This window comes from Amblyomma mixtum, chromosome 4, assembly GCF_055824585.1.
Source record: "Amblyomma mixtum isolate Tamu chromosome 4, ASM5582458v1, whole genome shotgun sequence".
Classification (NCBI taxonomy): domain Eukaryota; kingdom Metazoa; phylum Arthropoda; class Arachnida; order Ixodida; family Ixodidae; genus Amblyomma; species Amblyomma mixtum.
In genome coordinates, this window is record NC_143015.1 from 32,143,130 (window position 1) to 32,160,466 (window position 17,337).

At 42.3% G+C, this 17,337-nt stretch overlaps 1 protein-coding gene across 1 annotated transcript in view; it reads right to left on the reverse strand.

Moving 5' to 3' along the window:
- Window positions 1-825: 825 nt before the first annotated feature.
- LOC149346079 (uncharacterized) overlaps window positions 826-17,337 on the reverse strand; it is a 46,459-nt gene continuing 29,947 nt past the window's right edge. Inside the window, exons 4-8 of the mRNA XM_089541247.1 lie at window positions 16,234-16,333; window positions 14,838-14,963; window positions 10,488-10,537; window positions 2,980-3,015; window positions 826-1,114 (exon numbers count right to left, since the gene is read on the reverse strand). Of these exons, the coding sequence (XP_089397373.1) occupies window positions 863-1,114; window positions 2,980-3,015; window positions 10,488-10,537; window positions 14,838-14,963; window positions 16,234-16,333 (564 nt within the window). The 3' untranslated portion in view covers window positions 826-862. The remainder of the gene's footprint in view (window positions 1,115-2,979; window positions 3,016-10,487; window positions 10,538-14,837; window positions 14,964-16,233; window positions 16,334-17,337) is intronic.

Sequence of the window (17,337 nt, forward strand, 5' to 3'; positions counted from 1 at the left end):
TCATAACTTTTTCTCATGCCCTTGTTAACAACGGACACAGATTGAAAAAGAGGCGATCAGGGTGTCGCAGAGATAGAATTGTACATATGGCCCCCGCGGTCGCTCAGTGGTCATGGTGTTTGGTTGCTGACCCCAAAGACGCTGGTTCGATTCCCGACGCAGTGGTCGCATTTTCATAGATGGCAGCTAAATGCCAGAAGACCGTGTACTACGCGACGCTATCGCGCATTAAAGAACTGCAGGCGGTAGAAATTACTGCCAGCCATTTCTGGCCAGCGACGCATAACTTACCGATGACGTCAGCGGCTAGCACAAGGTGGCGCGCGCTATCTCCGTACGCACCGAACGCTCCTCCTCCATTTTCCTTCTCTCACTCTCTTTGCTATCACCATCTTTCATCCACTGCTGCGCTCCGAGCTTCGTTACACCACCGCACAAGTCGCTCAACCCGGAAACATGCGCTTAAGAGCGGCATTCTAAAAATTCTCCCACGATAATGATCTCCACTAGAGCAAAACGTGTTGTGCGGTAAGCAACGGAGAAGCATAGCTGCAGATGATGGCAGAGACACTAGAACACACCGCAAGCGCTCATTTAGTATTTATTATTTATCGTAGCAAAACAACTTCTAAAGCAAATCTCTACCTACATGTGCAAAGATTAATCTTGCGACCTAAAACCAAATTCCAAGACAAATTACGACTAGAGAGAAGGTAACCAACTAATGAAAATGTCAACCCGTCAGGCGCTTTATTCTTTCTTTATAAAAATTTTTTTGTCTAATAAATAAACAATTGACGAAACTGCTTATGTTCTGTCATTTTTTTTGCCGTGTTTACAACGCTTTTTTCAAGTCCTGCTATCAAGAAACCTTATCAAGTGCAGGCAAGGCCTGTGCAGGCAATGTAAAGACTCGCGCACAATGCAGGAAACATGATGTTGTGCAAGCCCCATATTCACACAAAATCTGCAGCTCACAAACAGGATCCACGCGTTTCTCGATAATCTCGAGTCCCTTCCAGTTAAACGAGCCCCTCACAGAATTCACCAGGTCACACGAAACGGACCGGACCTCTTGTTGGGAAGCTGCCCTGAGAAGTTCTCTGCCAGCACACTGCGCAAAGAACGTGCCCAAAAATCACCTCAGTGAAAATGCACTCCACAGTGAATTTTCAGCACAGAAAATTCGCATTATCTTTAACAATCGTAAAAAAAAAGCTTACACTGTTCTGCCTATTGCGCCCTCTGTCCCTGAGCTCTGATATGTATTAAGTGATAACGCCAAAAAATAAAAAAAATGCCGAGTGTTTTGCTGTGCTTCTTAATTAAAGCGCTAAACTCGGCGGAAGCTGGCGCTGTGGTTTTGTCTGCCTTTTGCTAATTTCTCAGACAGACGAAGGCGCAATCACTTTTTGTCAACGTAGGCCTTCGCAACGATCGCATACTTAGAAGGGCATTAACTATGTAGTCTTCGGAAAACAATTCATGTCAACCAGCAGAAACCGATGCTACTGCGAAACCTCCTTAATTTGACGCAGTTAATTGAAACAGCGAACGATTTTTACAAGGATGTAGATGGATGTAAGCAGGTAGATATGGTCTAAGTGAACTCCTTGAAGGCTTTCTATAAAGTTCCACAGCATAAGCTTCTTTTTAAGCTGCGCAGATTAAGAATCAGTGAAAATATAGTACTGTGGATTCAGGCTCATCTAAGTAACCGCAGTCAAGTTGTCAAAATAGAATGCACAGTATCAGACAGGCGTGAAGTCCTGTCGGGGGTGCCACAGGGCTCCATTTTAGGTTAGCTTTTGTTTTTATTGTATATAAATGATACTTCTGCTATCGTTAAATCGCCTGTTGGAATGAAACTTTTTGCCTATTATTTTTTAATGTACGTACTCTCCTGTAGCTTCCCCATCAGATCACATGAATATAAATAGGTGTCGTCAGTCGTTAAACTCGTGGTGCCTGAAATGGGGCATAGAAATAAACTACCAAAAATATAATTACGTGCATGTAACAAGGAAGCAGAATTTTATGGCGTTTCGATGTAATATCAGTGAAAATTCTTTTGATGACGTGTCTCAAATACTTCGGAGGGCCACTAACAAATAATCTTTCCTGGCGCACCCATATTGAAAATCTCTATTTAAAAGCCTACCAGAAGGTCAGTTTCCTGAGGAGGAAGTTGCCGAATTCGACTAGATAAATTAAATTGATTGCGTAAAAGACGTTCGTGCGGCTAATCATAGAGTATGCAAGTGCAGTGTGGAGTCCACATCAAAAGGGTTTAAAACGGAAACTGGAAACATTGCAAAGGATGTCAGCACGTTTTATATGCTCTAAGCACCGCCGCACTAATTCAGTTAGAGAAATTTAAAACAGTGTCAGTTAGAATCATTAGAATAAGGAGAACAAAGCAGAAATGGAAACCTTTTTTCTGATAATGATTGATAAAGTAAAACTTAATAAACAACACTATGTTCACCTCCCCTGAAGCGTTGCCAACGAAAAAATCACAGTAAGGTATTGCAACCTATTATTACACGTACTGATGTCTATCGCTACACTCCTTTTTTTTTTTCGATGCAGCAGAAATTTGGAACCAACTACCAACCGACGTTGTGGACCAAACAGATGTAAAATTTTTGAGATCAGTGTAAACACGTTCCTGGAGGATTGCTGTGCAAATCTCTAATTATGCGTTATTAAGTGTAGTTTAGCGAAGAGAATTGCACCTGCATATTTCTATATGTTTCCCTACCTGTAATGACCCTCATACAGAGGGTTATCAGGTTATCAGGCTGAATAAATAAAATAAATTTCGGCACATAATGTAAAGTTATTTCATTCCAAACGCTGTTCATCACCAAAACCTGGGTGCCAGCATATCAACTTTGTTTTATGTGTCGTCTTATATACACTCCATTCTTTTGCCGTTCAGACGTCGAGCTTCCATTGGGAAGGTCCAGCACTCACCATTACGGGAAATAAGAACTTTTCCATGAAGGACTTCTGCAAGAAGAAGAAGAGCTCCTTTGTACTTGCCGTCATACGCACATGGGAACAATGAAGGGCAAGAAAAGAAGAGCAGTATATGCACGCCGCCTCCCAGAAGGCAGCTCTATGGACGCCAAACTCGAATCATCTCTTTGATCTTCGATGCTGTCGCACGCACAGAACAAAAGTACATATATTTATTGCATTTCTTCAAAGCAGAGTCATCTGAACTGTATCTGTGGCTCGCACTAAGAAAAAACATTATTTACTTCATAAAAGCTCTTAGGTGAACCTCGGTGGATCGGCTGAATGAGTTAGCGGCCAAAAGTTCGTTAGAACCCAGGCTGACTGACTAAAGTTCGGTATATTCAAGGTCAACATAGTAAGTTTGTTACCGCACAGGTCTAGACAAGAAAGTTTCTTATATCCTTGCTGGCACACTTAGGTCCGTTGTATACAAAGGGAGCAGCAGATCTGTTGAAGGACGAAGGGAAGAGTAGGCCAGAAAAACTAGCCACCCTGTATAGGCAATGAAGACCTCAAACGTACTAGTAGCTTCGAAGAACGCTGAAAACATCTTAATCCGTAAGAAGCAAGATGTCAAGGACTTGAAAAATTACAAACCAGTCAGCCTACTGTTCGTTTCTTACTAGGTAGTTACTGAGGTACACGCTACTAGAGTCAGAGCAACCTGAAGCTTCAATCAACCAAATGATCAGGAAGGCTTGCTAAAGGAATCCGCAATAGACCTTATTCGCACTGTGAATCAGATAATAGACAAATGTGCAGAATATAACCAATCTCTATATATAGCCTTCATAGATTATGAAAAGGCATTTGAGTCTGCCGAATCCTCAGCAGTCATGCAAGTATTGCGGAATCAGAGTGTGCAAGACCTTATGTAAAAATACAGTAATATATCTATAAAGGCAGCCCAGCTACCATAATCACCCATACAGTCACCAGTAAAATTGCAATAATTAATGGTGTCAGGCAGGTTGGCACGATCTCGCCAATGCTATTCAATGCCTCTTTATATGAGGTATTAGAGGCCTGGATTGGGAACATTCAATAATGACATTGCCTTGCGAAGTCACTAAAGAGATGAACTGCTGAGCATGATGAATGAGATAGACAGGCAGAACAGAATGGTTAGTCTAATAATTATTATTCAAAAAGCCTAAGTTCTCTTCTACAGCCTCGGAAATAACAGCAGTTTACAGTTGGTAGCGAGGTGCTAGAAGTGGTAAGGAAATACGTCTACTTAGGGAACGTAGTCACGGTAGATCACAATTACGAGAGTTAAATAACTAGAGTAAGAATGGGGTGGAGCCCATTTATCAGGTGCTCGCAAATCGTGAAGGGCAGTTTACAAATATACCTCACAAGAAAAGTATGCAACAGCTGTATCTTACCGGTACTAATCTATGGAGAAAAAACGGGGAGGGTATCGTAAAGGATTCAACTTAAGTTATGAACAGCGCAGCAAACTACGAAACGGAAAACGATTGATGTGACAAAAACAGACAGGAAGAGGGCAAAGTGCGCAAGGGAACAAATGAGGGTAATGATATTCAATTCGAAATAAAGAGGAATAAATGAGCTTCGGCTTGGACAAGGCATGTAGTGCGAGGAAAAGATAACCTATTGTCCTTTGTCATTAATAGTAACAGCCTATGGAGAGATCTTTGCGCTGTGGTGGGCGTAGTCAGGCTGATGATGATGATGATTTTATCTCCTTTATCGGATGGTCTGTCCGGCGAATAAACTACTTCTAGGAAAGTCTCTGGGAGCAGAACGAGAAAAAGAGGGTGAAATTCGTGGTTATCCGACGATAAAAACCTAACGGGGAAACACCGAAAAGCAAAGGTATTCCACATGACATTCGAGGAAGACCTGAGCAGAATGGTCTAGTCTAATGGTGCACACCATATCTGCGATAAAGCAAGCCAGGCTTTCGTTTGGTTACTTACCTGCGACGTTGGTGACATGCGAAGCATCCTCAAAAATTCTGATAATCTTCTAGCTTACTCGCCACAGTACCCTTTCCAAAGTGACGTCACTGCCATCATAGAAACTTGGTTCAAAAAAAAGGAATCTGTTGTTTTACCGGACTACGGAATGCTATCGGTTCCTGGGTGCAGTTCTAGGCGGGGGGGGTGGCGTTGCGTTTTTGATGAAAGCTGGACTTGGCTACTGCAGTTTCGATGTTATGAAGGAGAAAAGGGAAATAACTGAAGCTCTTTTCCATAAGCTTCAGTTTGGCCTCATAATTGGTAGTGATTTATCACCCCCCCCCCCCCCCAACTTCTTTAGTAAAAAAATTCACTTCTGATATGGAAACCATTTTGATATCATATGCGACTACAAATAAACCCTATTTTGTCTGGGGCTATTTTAACATTTACCCTTTATCAGATGACTAAATTGGCTACATTTTTCCATTAATGCATTCAATCTAAAAAATATCTTTAACTCTCTAACTTAGGTAACCAGTTAATCTGCATTTCTCATCAACCATAAGTTGAGTAACCTTTCACATGAATTTGGACGCCACTGTGTGCGATGTTCTCCATGCCGTTCATTGTCCTCTTTTATATTCTTCGCAAGATTATGTATGTCATCGTCTAGTCAAGGTCGCCCGAAGAAATCATCCGGTATTGATAATATGAGAGTTATAAATCTGCTTCAATGTACGAGCTGCAGCAGATTTCGGTACTGGTGAAAGTACCTCTTATTCAGCGCGTTTCAATAACTGCCATCCCCTCATTAATGGTTCAGAATTCATCGTTATCCGCTAAAGCCTTCTTGATAAAGAATGTCACACCTGATCATCACACGTCTGGTAATACGCGATAGCACAGTCGCGTACATTCCCACCCGCTAGCATTAATTATGCTTCCTCAGTTTTAACTTCACTAAGCGCGCTGACATCCAATTTAAAGCCCCCTAGTTCCTCGAACAGCACTGCTTGACAGCATCTCAAAGTAAGCTTCTTTCATTTATAGTTCACGTTCCACTGCAACGACAGCCTGCCCGGATTCTTAAATTTTTAGCGCTCTCCTCTGTTTTTGTCGCTTCCTACGCGCTAGCTGAAAATTGAGGACAGGCATAATTAGTGTATTTGTTTTGGAATTAATGGCCATGCACTACTAGATCGTGATGGCCGAATTTTTCTGCGGTGAGAGGGTGGGCTGTCGGCTCTCACCGAAACATCACGTCAAGCCCAAGAGCTCAAAATTGAATTACTTTCAAATACACTCAGATTTTTTTTCACAGCGAGACCTGAATAGGTGAAGTTAAAGTGAATCATGTAGCCGTTGTTTTCATCGTACTCCGCAACTCCTCACAGTCACACTACTCCACACCCCATCATTGTTTGCTTCACTACGCCTTCATTACGCTTTGTAAGTCCTGGCATCAGCATTGCACAACCCCTTCCTTATATAATCGAAGGTGTGACCGTGGCTCACGCCAAAAAAAGGGGTACGCCTCCTATAATAAGCCAGCTTTCTCAACCGACACTCTGGCCATGAGCAACTAAACACTCCCACTGGCGTCAGGATTGTGCAGCACCCTAGCTATTCCTGAAATCCTTTTTACCGCAACGATTAACGCCCGGTCCATTGTTAGTTCTTTTCAAGCCGGTGTAGAACTAGGGCATCAGCGGGGTTTGAACCACTGGGCTCTTGCACGTGAGGCCGAGGCTCCACTGCTACGCCATCGTTGCAGAGGGTAAACTCAATTACAAATTGCCAACATCCGTTCCTGCATGCCGACTTGGACCACTCTCCCTGCAGGACACGTGATCGCCATAGCCACTATTGCTATCTCGGGATTGAGACAAAGCTACCAATTGCGTATATCGAAAAAAATATTTCTCTATCTTTGTCTTTCAACTTTTCAGAGGAAAGCATTATTCAGGGCTTCTTATTTGCAGCAGGAATATTAGTAACACAGCTTGAAAAGGCACACCAATTTACGCCGAGCTATGAAAGAGCTTAATTAAGAGTAACTTGAAGCGGCAAATAGCATATGTGGACGTAGATGGCAGTAGGCATTGTTTTCTCTATAAATATTTCCAGCAGACTCTCAGTCGGAATGCTCTGAATGAGCTAGCTACAACCCTTAGATGCGGGCTTTTAAAGTGATGAGCGCTGGCCTTGCCGAGGACTGATTGTTGCCTCGTCCGTATTTGCATGCATGAGATATTTTAGCCGAGTTGCTGATTAAGGACGGATGGTGGTAACTTAAGCTAGTGCCAGAAAGGACCATAGCCTTTAAACTGCTCTTGTGACAGAGACTACCGTGAAATTTAAACGAATGCAGAAGCGCAAATGTTAATGACCTAATAATTTTCTAACCCTACGAATACGGAATGCCAGCCATGTACTAAAGGCCGAAGCAAGCAAAGTGGCATTAGGTGCATTTTGTTACTACAAAGCAAATTTTGATATAAAGGCGTCCTAGCATCCAAATCTTAAATGTTATTTACGTACGTCCCCAGTTGCCACAACCCCGTAAATACTGTACTTTGTAAACCCGATATCTATGCTCTATGCAGTTCATACTGCACTTGCTTTTATGCGCAGTTCTTAGAAATGCCTCATTAACCAAAACTCGTCGTTAAACCTTGCATTCTATTTTTTAAAGAGGACGAATGTTCTATTTTCACTGTAGGAATTCACCAGGGTGGAAATTTGGGCAAGTCGGTATTGATCCATAACACAGGAGTAGCGCAAAACCAGGACGACGGACACCTGTGTTGTTGGTGTGTGTTCTCTCCCCTTGTGTCCGTCGTCCTGGTATTACGCTACTCTTATGTCACTGTAGGAACGTTGTCTATATTATCGTTTTTCCTGTGTCCCGCATTTCTCTTCCCACTATTCCCTTTTAATTATTTTTAACGAAGCCCCGCACTATAACAGTCAGGCCTTCCTAATGGGTGCCCGATCTGTCGTCATTCTTGGTAAGACACCTTATTTCGTGAGAGCCGTACAACTGTTTTCTCGTACGTTATGTTTTCGAGTGTTCTGCGTTATTGAGGACCTTTGATCAATGAATTATCAGTGTTTACTGAAAATTTCCTGAAAAACTTCGACGATCGCTCTGTGCAAACTAACTGGGATATGTTCACTGCCAAAGTTCACGAACTAACTCAGAAATATATTCCAAGACGCACCATCACTTCTAATCCTCAGGCCCCATGGTATACCGCTTATATAAGACGTCTATCTAACAGAAAAAAGCGCCGATATCGTATAGCTAGGCTATCACCATGTAACGCACACTGGGACGCATACAAGACTGCCGCTGATGCCTATACAACTGCACTTAAGCAAGCAAAAGATAACTTCCTTTCTAACACGTTACCATCCATGCTAACTATCAACGTTAAAAAATTTAGGCACGTCATCAACCCACATACCGAAGAATCTATTAACTTAACTGACGTGTCAGGGGACCCTATTCCGGCTCATTTATGCGCATCAGCACTTAACGAAACCTTTATTCAGAACTTCTCGCCCACATCAAACACAAAACATCCCGTTCCACTCCGGTATAATTACCCTTCTATGCGTCAAATTTTCATCGATACATCTGGCGTTGCTAAACTTATTGATGCCCTCAAACTTCATTCATTGCCCGGTTTTGACTGCATTCATGCTAAATTTTTAAAAAATACAGTTGCCTCCAGCTCATTAATACTAACAAAGATTTTTCAGCAGACTCTCAATAATTCCATTCTGCCAACACAATGGAAAATCGGGAAGGTGGTTCCATTATTCAAATCAGGAAATCGAACCTCCCCTACAAATTATCGCCCCATCTCGCTTACTAGTACTTGTTGCAAACTATTAGAACACGTCATCTTCACTAACCTTGTGAACTTTCTCGAGTCTAATTCCTTTTTTACACCCGCACAGCATGGCTTTCGGACGTCATTTTCTTGCGAAACCCAGCTTGCCAGCTTCACTATCAAACTTCACCATATTTTAGATCACGCATCAGAAGCTGACTGCATTTTCCTTGATTATTCTAAAGCATTCGACAAGGTATGTCAGCGCTTAATATTTTTAAAGCTAACATAACTGAATATCGACTACAGCGTTCTGAAATGGATTGAATACTTTCTTCTTAACCGATCGCAGTTTGTTTCCGCTAATAATTGTAACTCACCTTTCAGCGAAGTTTACTCGGGCGTGCCACAAGGCTCAGTGCTCGGACCCCTTTTATTTCTTATTTACATCAACGACCTCCGTTCAATTGTATCATCTAACATTCTTTTGTTTGCTGACGACTGTGTTGTTTTCCGCAAAATAAAATCCCCCGACGATGCTAACCTTCTTCAGCGTGATCTCTCTAACATTTCTCTTTGGTGTAACGAATGGCTTATGGAACTTAACACTAATAAGTGCAAAATTATGCGAATATCAAGAAGTGTCAACACTCCGCCTTTGTACTACCTGAATAACGTTCCCTTAGAAGCGGTTACTTCATATAAATACCTGGGTGTTCATATTTCTGCTGATCTTCACTGGACGCGCCAAATTGAGTACATTGCTAACAAAGCTAACGCATGTTGGGTTACGTGCGCCGTAACTTTTCCAAAACTCCGTCTTCCTTGAAATTATTGCTTTATAAAACACTAATACGCCCTAATCTGGAATACGCCACCGCCATATGGGATCCCCATCATGAAAAACTGATAACTTTGCTTGAGCTAGTTCAAAATAACGCTGCTGGTTTTATCCTGTCCAACTTTAACCGTACCGCAAGTGTAACAAGCATGAAAGCTAAGCTTTTTTGCCTCTTTTAGCATCCCGCCGGCAGACAATTCGCTTGAGCCTCTTTCATAAGCTATACCATGATCCCATGCTACATGCCCTCATTTCGTCCCCGGATACGTGTCAAACCGCATTGATCATCGTCACAAAGTTGGCATTGAAACGTGTAACACTGTAACTGCATGTCAGTCTTTCTTGCCTTGTGCATCACGCGAATGGAACCGCCTTCCCGCAGTTATCGTCGACATAAGTCATAACCATCATTTTCGTTCTGCACTAGCTAACATTGTATAACAGGAATATGATAATACTTTGTTTTGTATCATATATTGCATCTGTTTATGTATTTTCTTGTTTTTGTAACCACTCCCCTCTTTAATGCCTTTGGCCTTGAGGGTTCCATAAATGAAATGGATGAAACGAAATGCTGGCGATAGCATTGCAAAAATAACCCCAATTGTGCTTATGGACAACACAAAACTATAAAAAAACACCGGGAAGAAAGAGTTTCTAGAAGTGTTACGCCAAGCGATCGTTGGTGACTCAAGAAGTTCTTGCATAGCTTCTTTTTTCTTTAGCGTACGCTTCCAACCAATAGAAAAATATCAATCACAGTGCGAAGCTTTCCTAACGAATACTTGCAGCAACTTTTGCCACGACAGGATTAGCACTACTATCATAAGGCAATAACGAACTTACGTCGACTTTTTCACCAGCTTCGCAGAGCTTCAGAGTTTCATTTATGCACTGAAAAAAAAACATTCTTCAGACACACTATGAAGTAATCTCCAGCATGTAAGCCAAGTTGGCTAGCAGATTTAAGAGAAGAAATGGGCCAGACGCGCTGAAACTGTCACAATTCTTTGAAATTCTGACAGAGAATTATTTCTAAAAATCATGGTCACTACTATAAGCGTCTAAAAGACAGTACATTTTATTTATGCGCAATAAAAGTGCTTTAGATGCCAATTACTTTATATCCGCGAAAGTATTCGCAACTGATGTGTTCCATCTAGTTTATGCTGCTTCTTATTTGTTGCTTAGTATTGCAAGTGTTCTTTCCCTTTCAACTGTTCCGAACACCTGGTCCTATCATATCATCGTAAAAGATGTTCTTTATGTCATCCCCGCGTGGACGCTGAACCAACCAGAGAACGCATATTGGGCTACGGTTAATCTGATAATGTGTATAACGGCGACGACTATGAAAACAGCTTCTTTGCATAACGTTGATTCCTCCCGCCTTCCCCCCCCCCCCCCCCCCCCCGCTGTTTAGTGTATACAATATCTTTTGTCGTGTGCGCGCCTGACCTAGGCTCGTAGTTCATGTGCCTCAAAAATAGCAATGTAGTTTTTCTTTTTGTCGTAGATGGATGAGAGCAGCGAGATCAGTGCACAGGACAATCAATCTAAGCTTGCTGCGAAATACACCGCCACCTGTGTCTGCTGCTACCTCATCGTCTCGGTGCCCGGCCACAAGCCGCCCGAGAATGTGCGGGCTCACGTGCTTACCTAAGCTCAAGAAAACCAGATTGCTTCGAGTACACTTTGGGCTTCAGCTCAGATTGCAAAGAAAGTTTTCAGTGCGCATTTCGGATACGCAGGGTATTTATACGGACGCCGTGAGGACCGTCAACCTTATTACATACTCTGGAGACATGAACCTGCCTTATAACGGCAGCTACAGAGAGGCACTTTCTCCTTCCTGAAAACCAGCATGCCGGTCATCCCGCCGGTACTCTGAACAACCTTGCGCGGTGCAGCACTCCACATGTATTTCTATGCAATATCCTGTATTTACACACAGTGTATATTACTGCCCTACCTCTATTCTTGATTACTATTGCTCCCCCCTTTCATTCCCTCTCCCTGTTTTTTACCTGTCATTTTATCCGGCTAGCCGCACCTCAGGTGCTTCCGGTTTCGAAGGCAGATGCCGCAGCTAGCAACATTTGTTCCTCCCATACTTTTTATTTTTATTAACAATAAATAGCCCCAAACAACAACAAAAACATCCGACTAGCACCCCTCCAGCTTGCAGCTTTTGCACACTACCCCGTCGCCACCCCCTTCGATCCTCTACCACGTGTGTGGTAGTGTGGTAATGGTAACATCATGAACGAGGACCAGACAAACAAGCAGCGGTAACGCAGCAGCAAAAAAAAAGAGGAAACACCTATCGTATTTACGTTTAAGGAGCCCTTTCCTTTCGTTGTGTTGTTTGCCCATACTATATTCCGGGCCATATGGACTTCAAAGAGAGTGTTTGAAGGCCGTTTTTAGCTCCCATCACCACGACACGCACGCCATTGTGAAACATTCAGCGAGACTATTGCAATGGCCTTGAGCAGAGTGGTGTTCTGAGCCAGTTGGTATAGCGTGTTTAAGGGAGGCGTAGCGCGAAAAAAGACAGGGACGAGAGAGACACAAGATACAGGACCAGCGCTGGTCCTGTGTCTTGTGTCTCTCTCGTCCCTGTCTTTTTTCGCGCTACGCCTCGCTTAAACATTGCAATGGCATTCTTTAATATGCTCTAATTTCTTATAAAGAAAGGAATGCGTTATTTTGTCTCTACAGCGGTGCCCGGAAACATTGGACGGAATGTCAACCGCGTTATGACTATCTTCGACAAGTAAGACGCCATACATCCTGCTGTATTGCCAGCTTTGATGCGGCTCATCATCAGGAAAAGTGCACGCTGACGATTCCTAACCTATTACTGCATGAGAATTCATGATATGCTTGTAGTGAGATATCTACTACAAAGCTATCATGCAAATTGAGCGTACTAAGTTTTCAAGACTTTAAAATATTTCCCGGTTGGCAATAATCAGTTGCACTGAAACATTTCGAGTTTTTCTAGAAGTAATGACCTTTGTGGTCAGGGCCCTTCCGAAGACAATTTCCAGCACTGGTAATATCAATTTCAAATCAGTAGTTACAACGCCAGCTTTCAGCGTTATATTTCGCAGAACATATTCGGAGAAAATTTCGCACAATACATTGCTTAGTCAAAGCTACTCACGAGTTTCGGTCTGGACTGAGCACTGTGGTCTGTTTACTTTTCGGAGCATTTAAACAAAACTACTGACAAAAAGATTGTAATGAAGATTTCTTACACATTCGACACCATTGAGCACACGACATTGCTGTACACGTTAGACAGGTAGGATTAGAAGGGCTTGTAAAACTTTTTCTATACTATTTCATGGCCGTCTTGGAACAGCCACAGTAACACTTTAAAGCATGTTTATGGTTTTTTGACACAGACCAGATTTTAAGCCCTGCACAGAAAAATGCTTGAAGCTTTATTCTTTATTATGTGTATCTGCGATCTTACCTGTGTTTAACTGAGGAGCTAACTGCTATTCTGGAGACAATATAGTTTCAGTAACGCAGAAAAACACTCATGAAAACTCTATAGCCCAGCTCCAAAGTGTTCTTTTGCCGCCAGTACAATAAAAAATCTAACCTTGAGTTAACCATGTCGGCAACTGGTCGTAAACAACCCAAAGACAGCCACTTAGAACTGATTTGTTGAAGAAAGAATACGCATTAATGAACAATCTGAATAGGGTACATTACGGAAAGCTGAAAACACAGCGTCATTCTTTCCATGCATCTTGGAACAAAATGTAGTTTAACCAGCGTAAATCATTTAAAACTTGGCTTCATCCAATTCTGCTTCCTTCGGGTCCACGATATGAATACCCTTCAAACAGCCGAACGCGCTCTTTCTTCAGGAGGCTGGAGTTCTCGAAGAAACCGGAGATTCAGCATGTAAACGTGTCTCTCTATTCTTCTTTTCTTGTATTAAATTCCTTCCCCTCATTATTCGTCTTAAATCATTTTTGGCCATCTTTATCAGTGAAGGATGAGTTGCTACAATAAAGCTGCGTAAACTGGCCCTACAATCCCTACGAAAAGCTGCACTGCAGTATGAGATATCACTCTAGGCATCATGCTGGCAGTACAGCACTCTCCAGGCAAACGAACTGCTTTAGTGCACTTTGGAATAATAATTTACATGAAAAATCAGGAAAAATATGAACGAGCGGACTTTTACATTATTCCAAAGTCTGCTCGATCGTTGACACCCCTGATCAGGTGTTTAGTGCAGAACGTTATTTTCCTTAGATTAGCAAATTCCACAAAACGGGCACAAGATGTTATGTAAAACTGAACTTTTAAATATAAATGGCTCAAGAACTTTGTACAAATTGGTCATGAATTTTAGTTCCGCCATTATGTCAACAACCTGCCGGGGAAAATATTAGTTTGGAATACTTGGTTAACATAAAGAAGAAACAAACACTGTATGCTCAGTGAGACAAAATGGCTTAAACAATCTGCTCAGTGGGACAAAATAGCGCGAAATTCAAACGCGTGTTTGCACAATATTACTTGCGTATTTTCAGATGCGTTCACTTCATGCTCTTATTTGCAGGTACAGCGTACGCACCACACGACTGCAATCATGAGTCTGTGACCAGCCTGCGCTTTTGCGGGCACGACGCGAGTAATACGTGAAAGCCAGTAAAATTTTTGGGGATAATATCCAAGCAGGAATGTGACGGGTGAAGGCGTTTAATATCATACATGAAACAAGATTTGCTGAAAAAAAGGGGCTATGCTGCACAATAAGCATTTCTGGGTAAAATAGACTGAAAAATAAAAACTATGGAAGCCTTAAATTCACACAGTTAGAGAGTTCACTGGTCATGTCGGTTTCTTGTTAGCCCAACCGTAGAACGACGGCAATAAGCGATGCGGCACTAAGTGTTCCGCATCAACTCCATCCCACCGGCATGTTGCACGGCTCATGGATAACTTGGGATTTTAATCCGGCGTTCTCTCGCATCTTTTCTTAAAGTTACGAGGTTTGGAAACTCCTAGTAACAAACTGAATCTCCCATGGTGGCATCATATTTTGTTTACAATAACGAACAAGGAAATGCTTCTAAAGCATGTATAGTTTTTTACACTAAATGTGGCAACAAACCAGTTAAAGGCTGACGTTTCAATCTGCAGGTTCACCGGTACCCATATTTTCAGTGTTCTTTGGCAATCTGACTTGGAAATAGCCGCCGCAGGTCGTGTGTTGCACAGCAAGTTCTTCAGGGAAAGAGGAAAGCCATAAACTTAGCTGGGCTAGGCTGCCGACTCCGATAAAAACTGAAACAGAAATATCGCCTCAGTCAGGAAGTCAGTAACGCTAGTGTTATAAAAATATTGAGCTATAAATACAAAAAAAAATACTCTTAGTGGGGATACATAAGCGGAAGCGCCAGTAAAGAAAATTCTGGGGGACGGAGTAACGCTTGAAAACTTGGCGTTTTCCTCCGATAAGGAGATGAAACAGCTCTGAAATTATTTTCATAGTTTCATGCGTAGTGCAGTACTGTTCTCTACTTTATTGGAACATAAATTTCTTCAGAAAACCACTCAGACAACTTAACATGTATGATTAATGACAGCGGCCAATAACAATGAACGCGTTTTTTGGGCTTTCCGCAAAGAAAACATGAGCCGGCACATTTGCCGGCTTCATTTGGCGCAAATTTAATATATACGTGTAAGCTGTTACTGTGCCTAACTCTTCCGAAAAAAGAGGCTCCTGTAGATTACTTTTGCTTGCAAGAACTAAGCAATCACTCCAGCAAACCTCCGAGACGTCTTCTCGCACAGCGCCAAGCAAAACTTCTAGACCCTTCTCGGGATCGAGTGAGTGACAACAACATTCCATTCATTGTATTGAAAATCATAACTCTCTACCTGGCTATCTGGGCGAACGGCCTTCGTGGTCATTTGCTAAGCTACCGATCACAAGTGTCTGTTTCTGTTTATTTGTATTTTCAAGGAAATTAAGATGCTGCTTATTGCGGCTAGCAAGTTTGTTTACTATGATCTGGGTCCCCTCTCGTAGCAGGCTGCTATCCGGTTGCAATACGCGAAAATCAAGAATTGCCAAAACTAACAGTCATGTTATTGCTCAGGTCCGCCTGGGGAACTTTTACCTTTTCGTTGGTCAAGACGATTTTTCTGATTGTGCATTTCACATTCACGCCGATAGAATTAACCCCAAAGAAAATCAGTTTCGTAAATATCGCCCTCAATGAAGAGTAACTGGTACTGCTATAGATGTGTGAGACCTGATTTCTAGGTGTCATTGTGCGGTTAAACATTCAAAATAGTTATATGGTACGACATGAGGTCACGTACTGTTACTTTGAGTACACAAGACATACCATATTCACAGTCGCCCTTGAACGACGCCATTGCTCTTTCTGTCCAAGTTATGTTGTAAGCGGTTGCGCCGTACGGCATGCTATCGGCCCTTCAACATACCATTCCCCCCCCCCCCCCCCCCCCCCACACACATTCTACACCATGACAAAGTATTATTGACAATGCTCAAACAGAAGGCAAGAGGCCAGTCACCCACCCTTGCGGTCTTTCTTCCAGGCGAAATCTCCGACCATGAACCTCAGCCATTTCAGAGCGAATGGCCTGTAGAACTTTTCAAACAGTCCAACCATGACACACTGAAAAATAACGCAATAACAAAGATAACACACCGAAAATATCGCAGATAAAGATGACATCTCGAAGGTTGATTGTTTTTTTTAACTCTTGCTCTTTGACCATTCGTTGAATAAATGCTGGCAATAAAAGGGAGCTTGTAAATTTTAATTCCCTATTTCATATTAAAGAGCGAAATTCTATTCATACCTGTCATCTATGGGAAGAACTGAGGACCCGAAAAAAAGCGGCGACAGGGAGACCGTTCTATAGCCGAAAATCGCCCAAACCCGCGCCTTTATCTCAGGACCTTCTGTGCAGTAAGACAGATTATACGCTTCAACCATGAATTGACTTCACTGAGGTAAGTTTACTTGGCCATGAACACCAGTTCTTGCATTCTACATGCTTTCTATGAACATACTATACATTCAAAATAAGATAAAATAAAACAGCTAAACTACTCCTCAATACGAACAATTCCCGTTGCAGCATTTTGGGCTTGCTGGAGCGCTCTAAGCAGCGCTACGACATGCGACATTAGCCTATCTGCTATCCCCCGGTGACATAGTGTGGCTGTGGACGCCGCACCGCAAGCGTGGTTTGTATTAGAATCGCCTGCCACACTATCCTTACAAAAAAGTTTCAGACAGTCTATAGAGTGTCTATAGATTTTTGTCTATAAAGTCTATACGTTGTCTATAGACAAATCCTAGGGAACTGTCTACAGGCAATACAAATGCCATAGCCAGTCTATAGAAAATCTATTTTTGTTGTTGTTGATGCATCCTCATAATCTATGTATTTAACCTACTTTTTCAGTGTGTGCAAGTGTGATTGTTGTGCCTATCAATGTATTTTTTTTCTCACTTTTATATTGCAAACCATGTAATCTTGTCTGTACTGAGTCTGCACTTTGTTTGATTGCCGTGGCCCGCCCACAAGCGCCCTGTGTTGCGCTTCCGCGGGCAGACATACTTCCATGTGTAAATATGACAAAATAAATTATGTATGTATGTGTGTATGT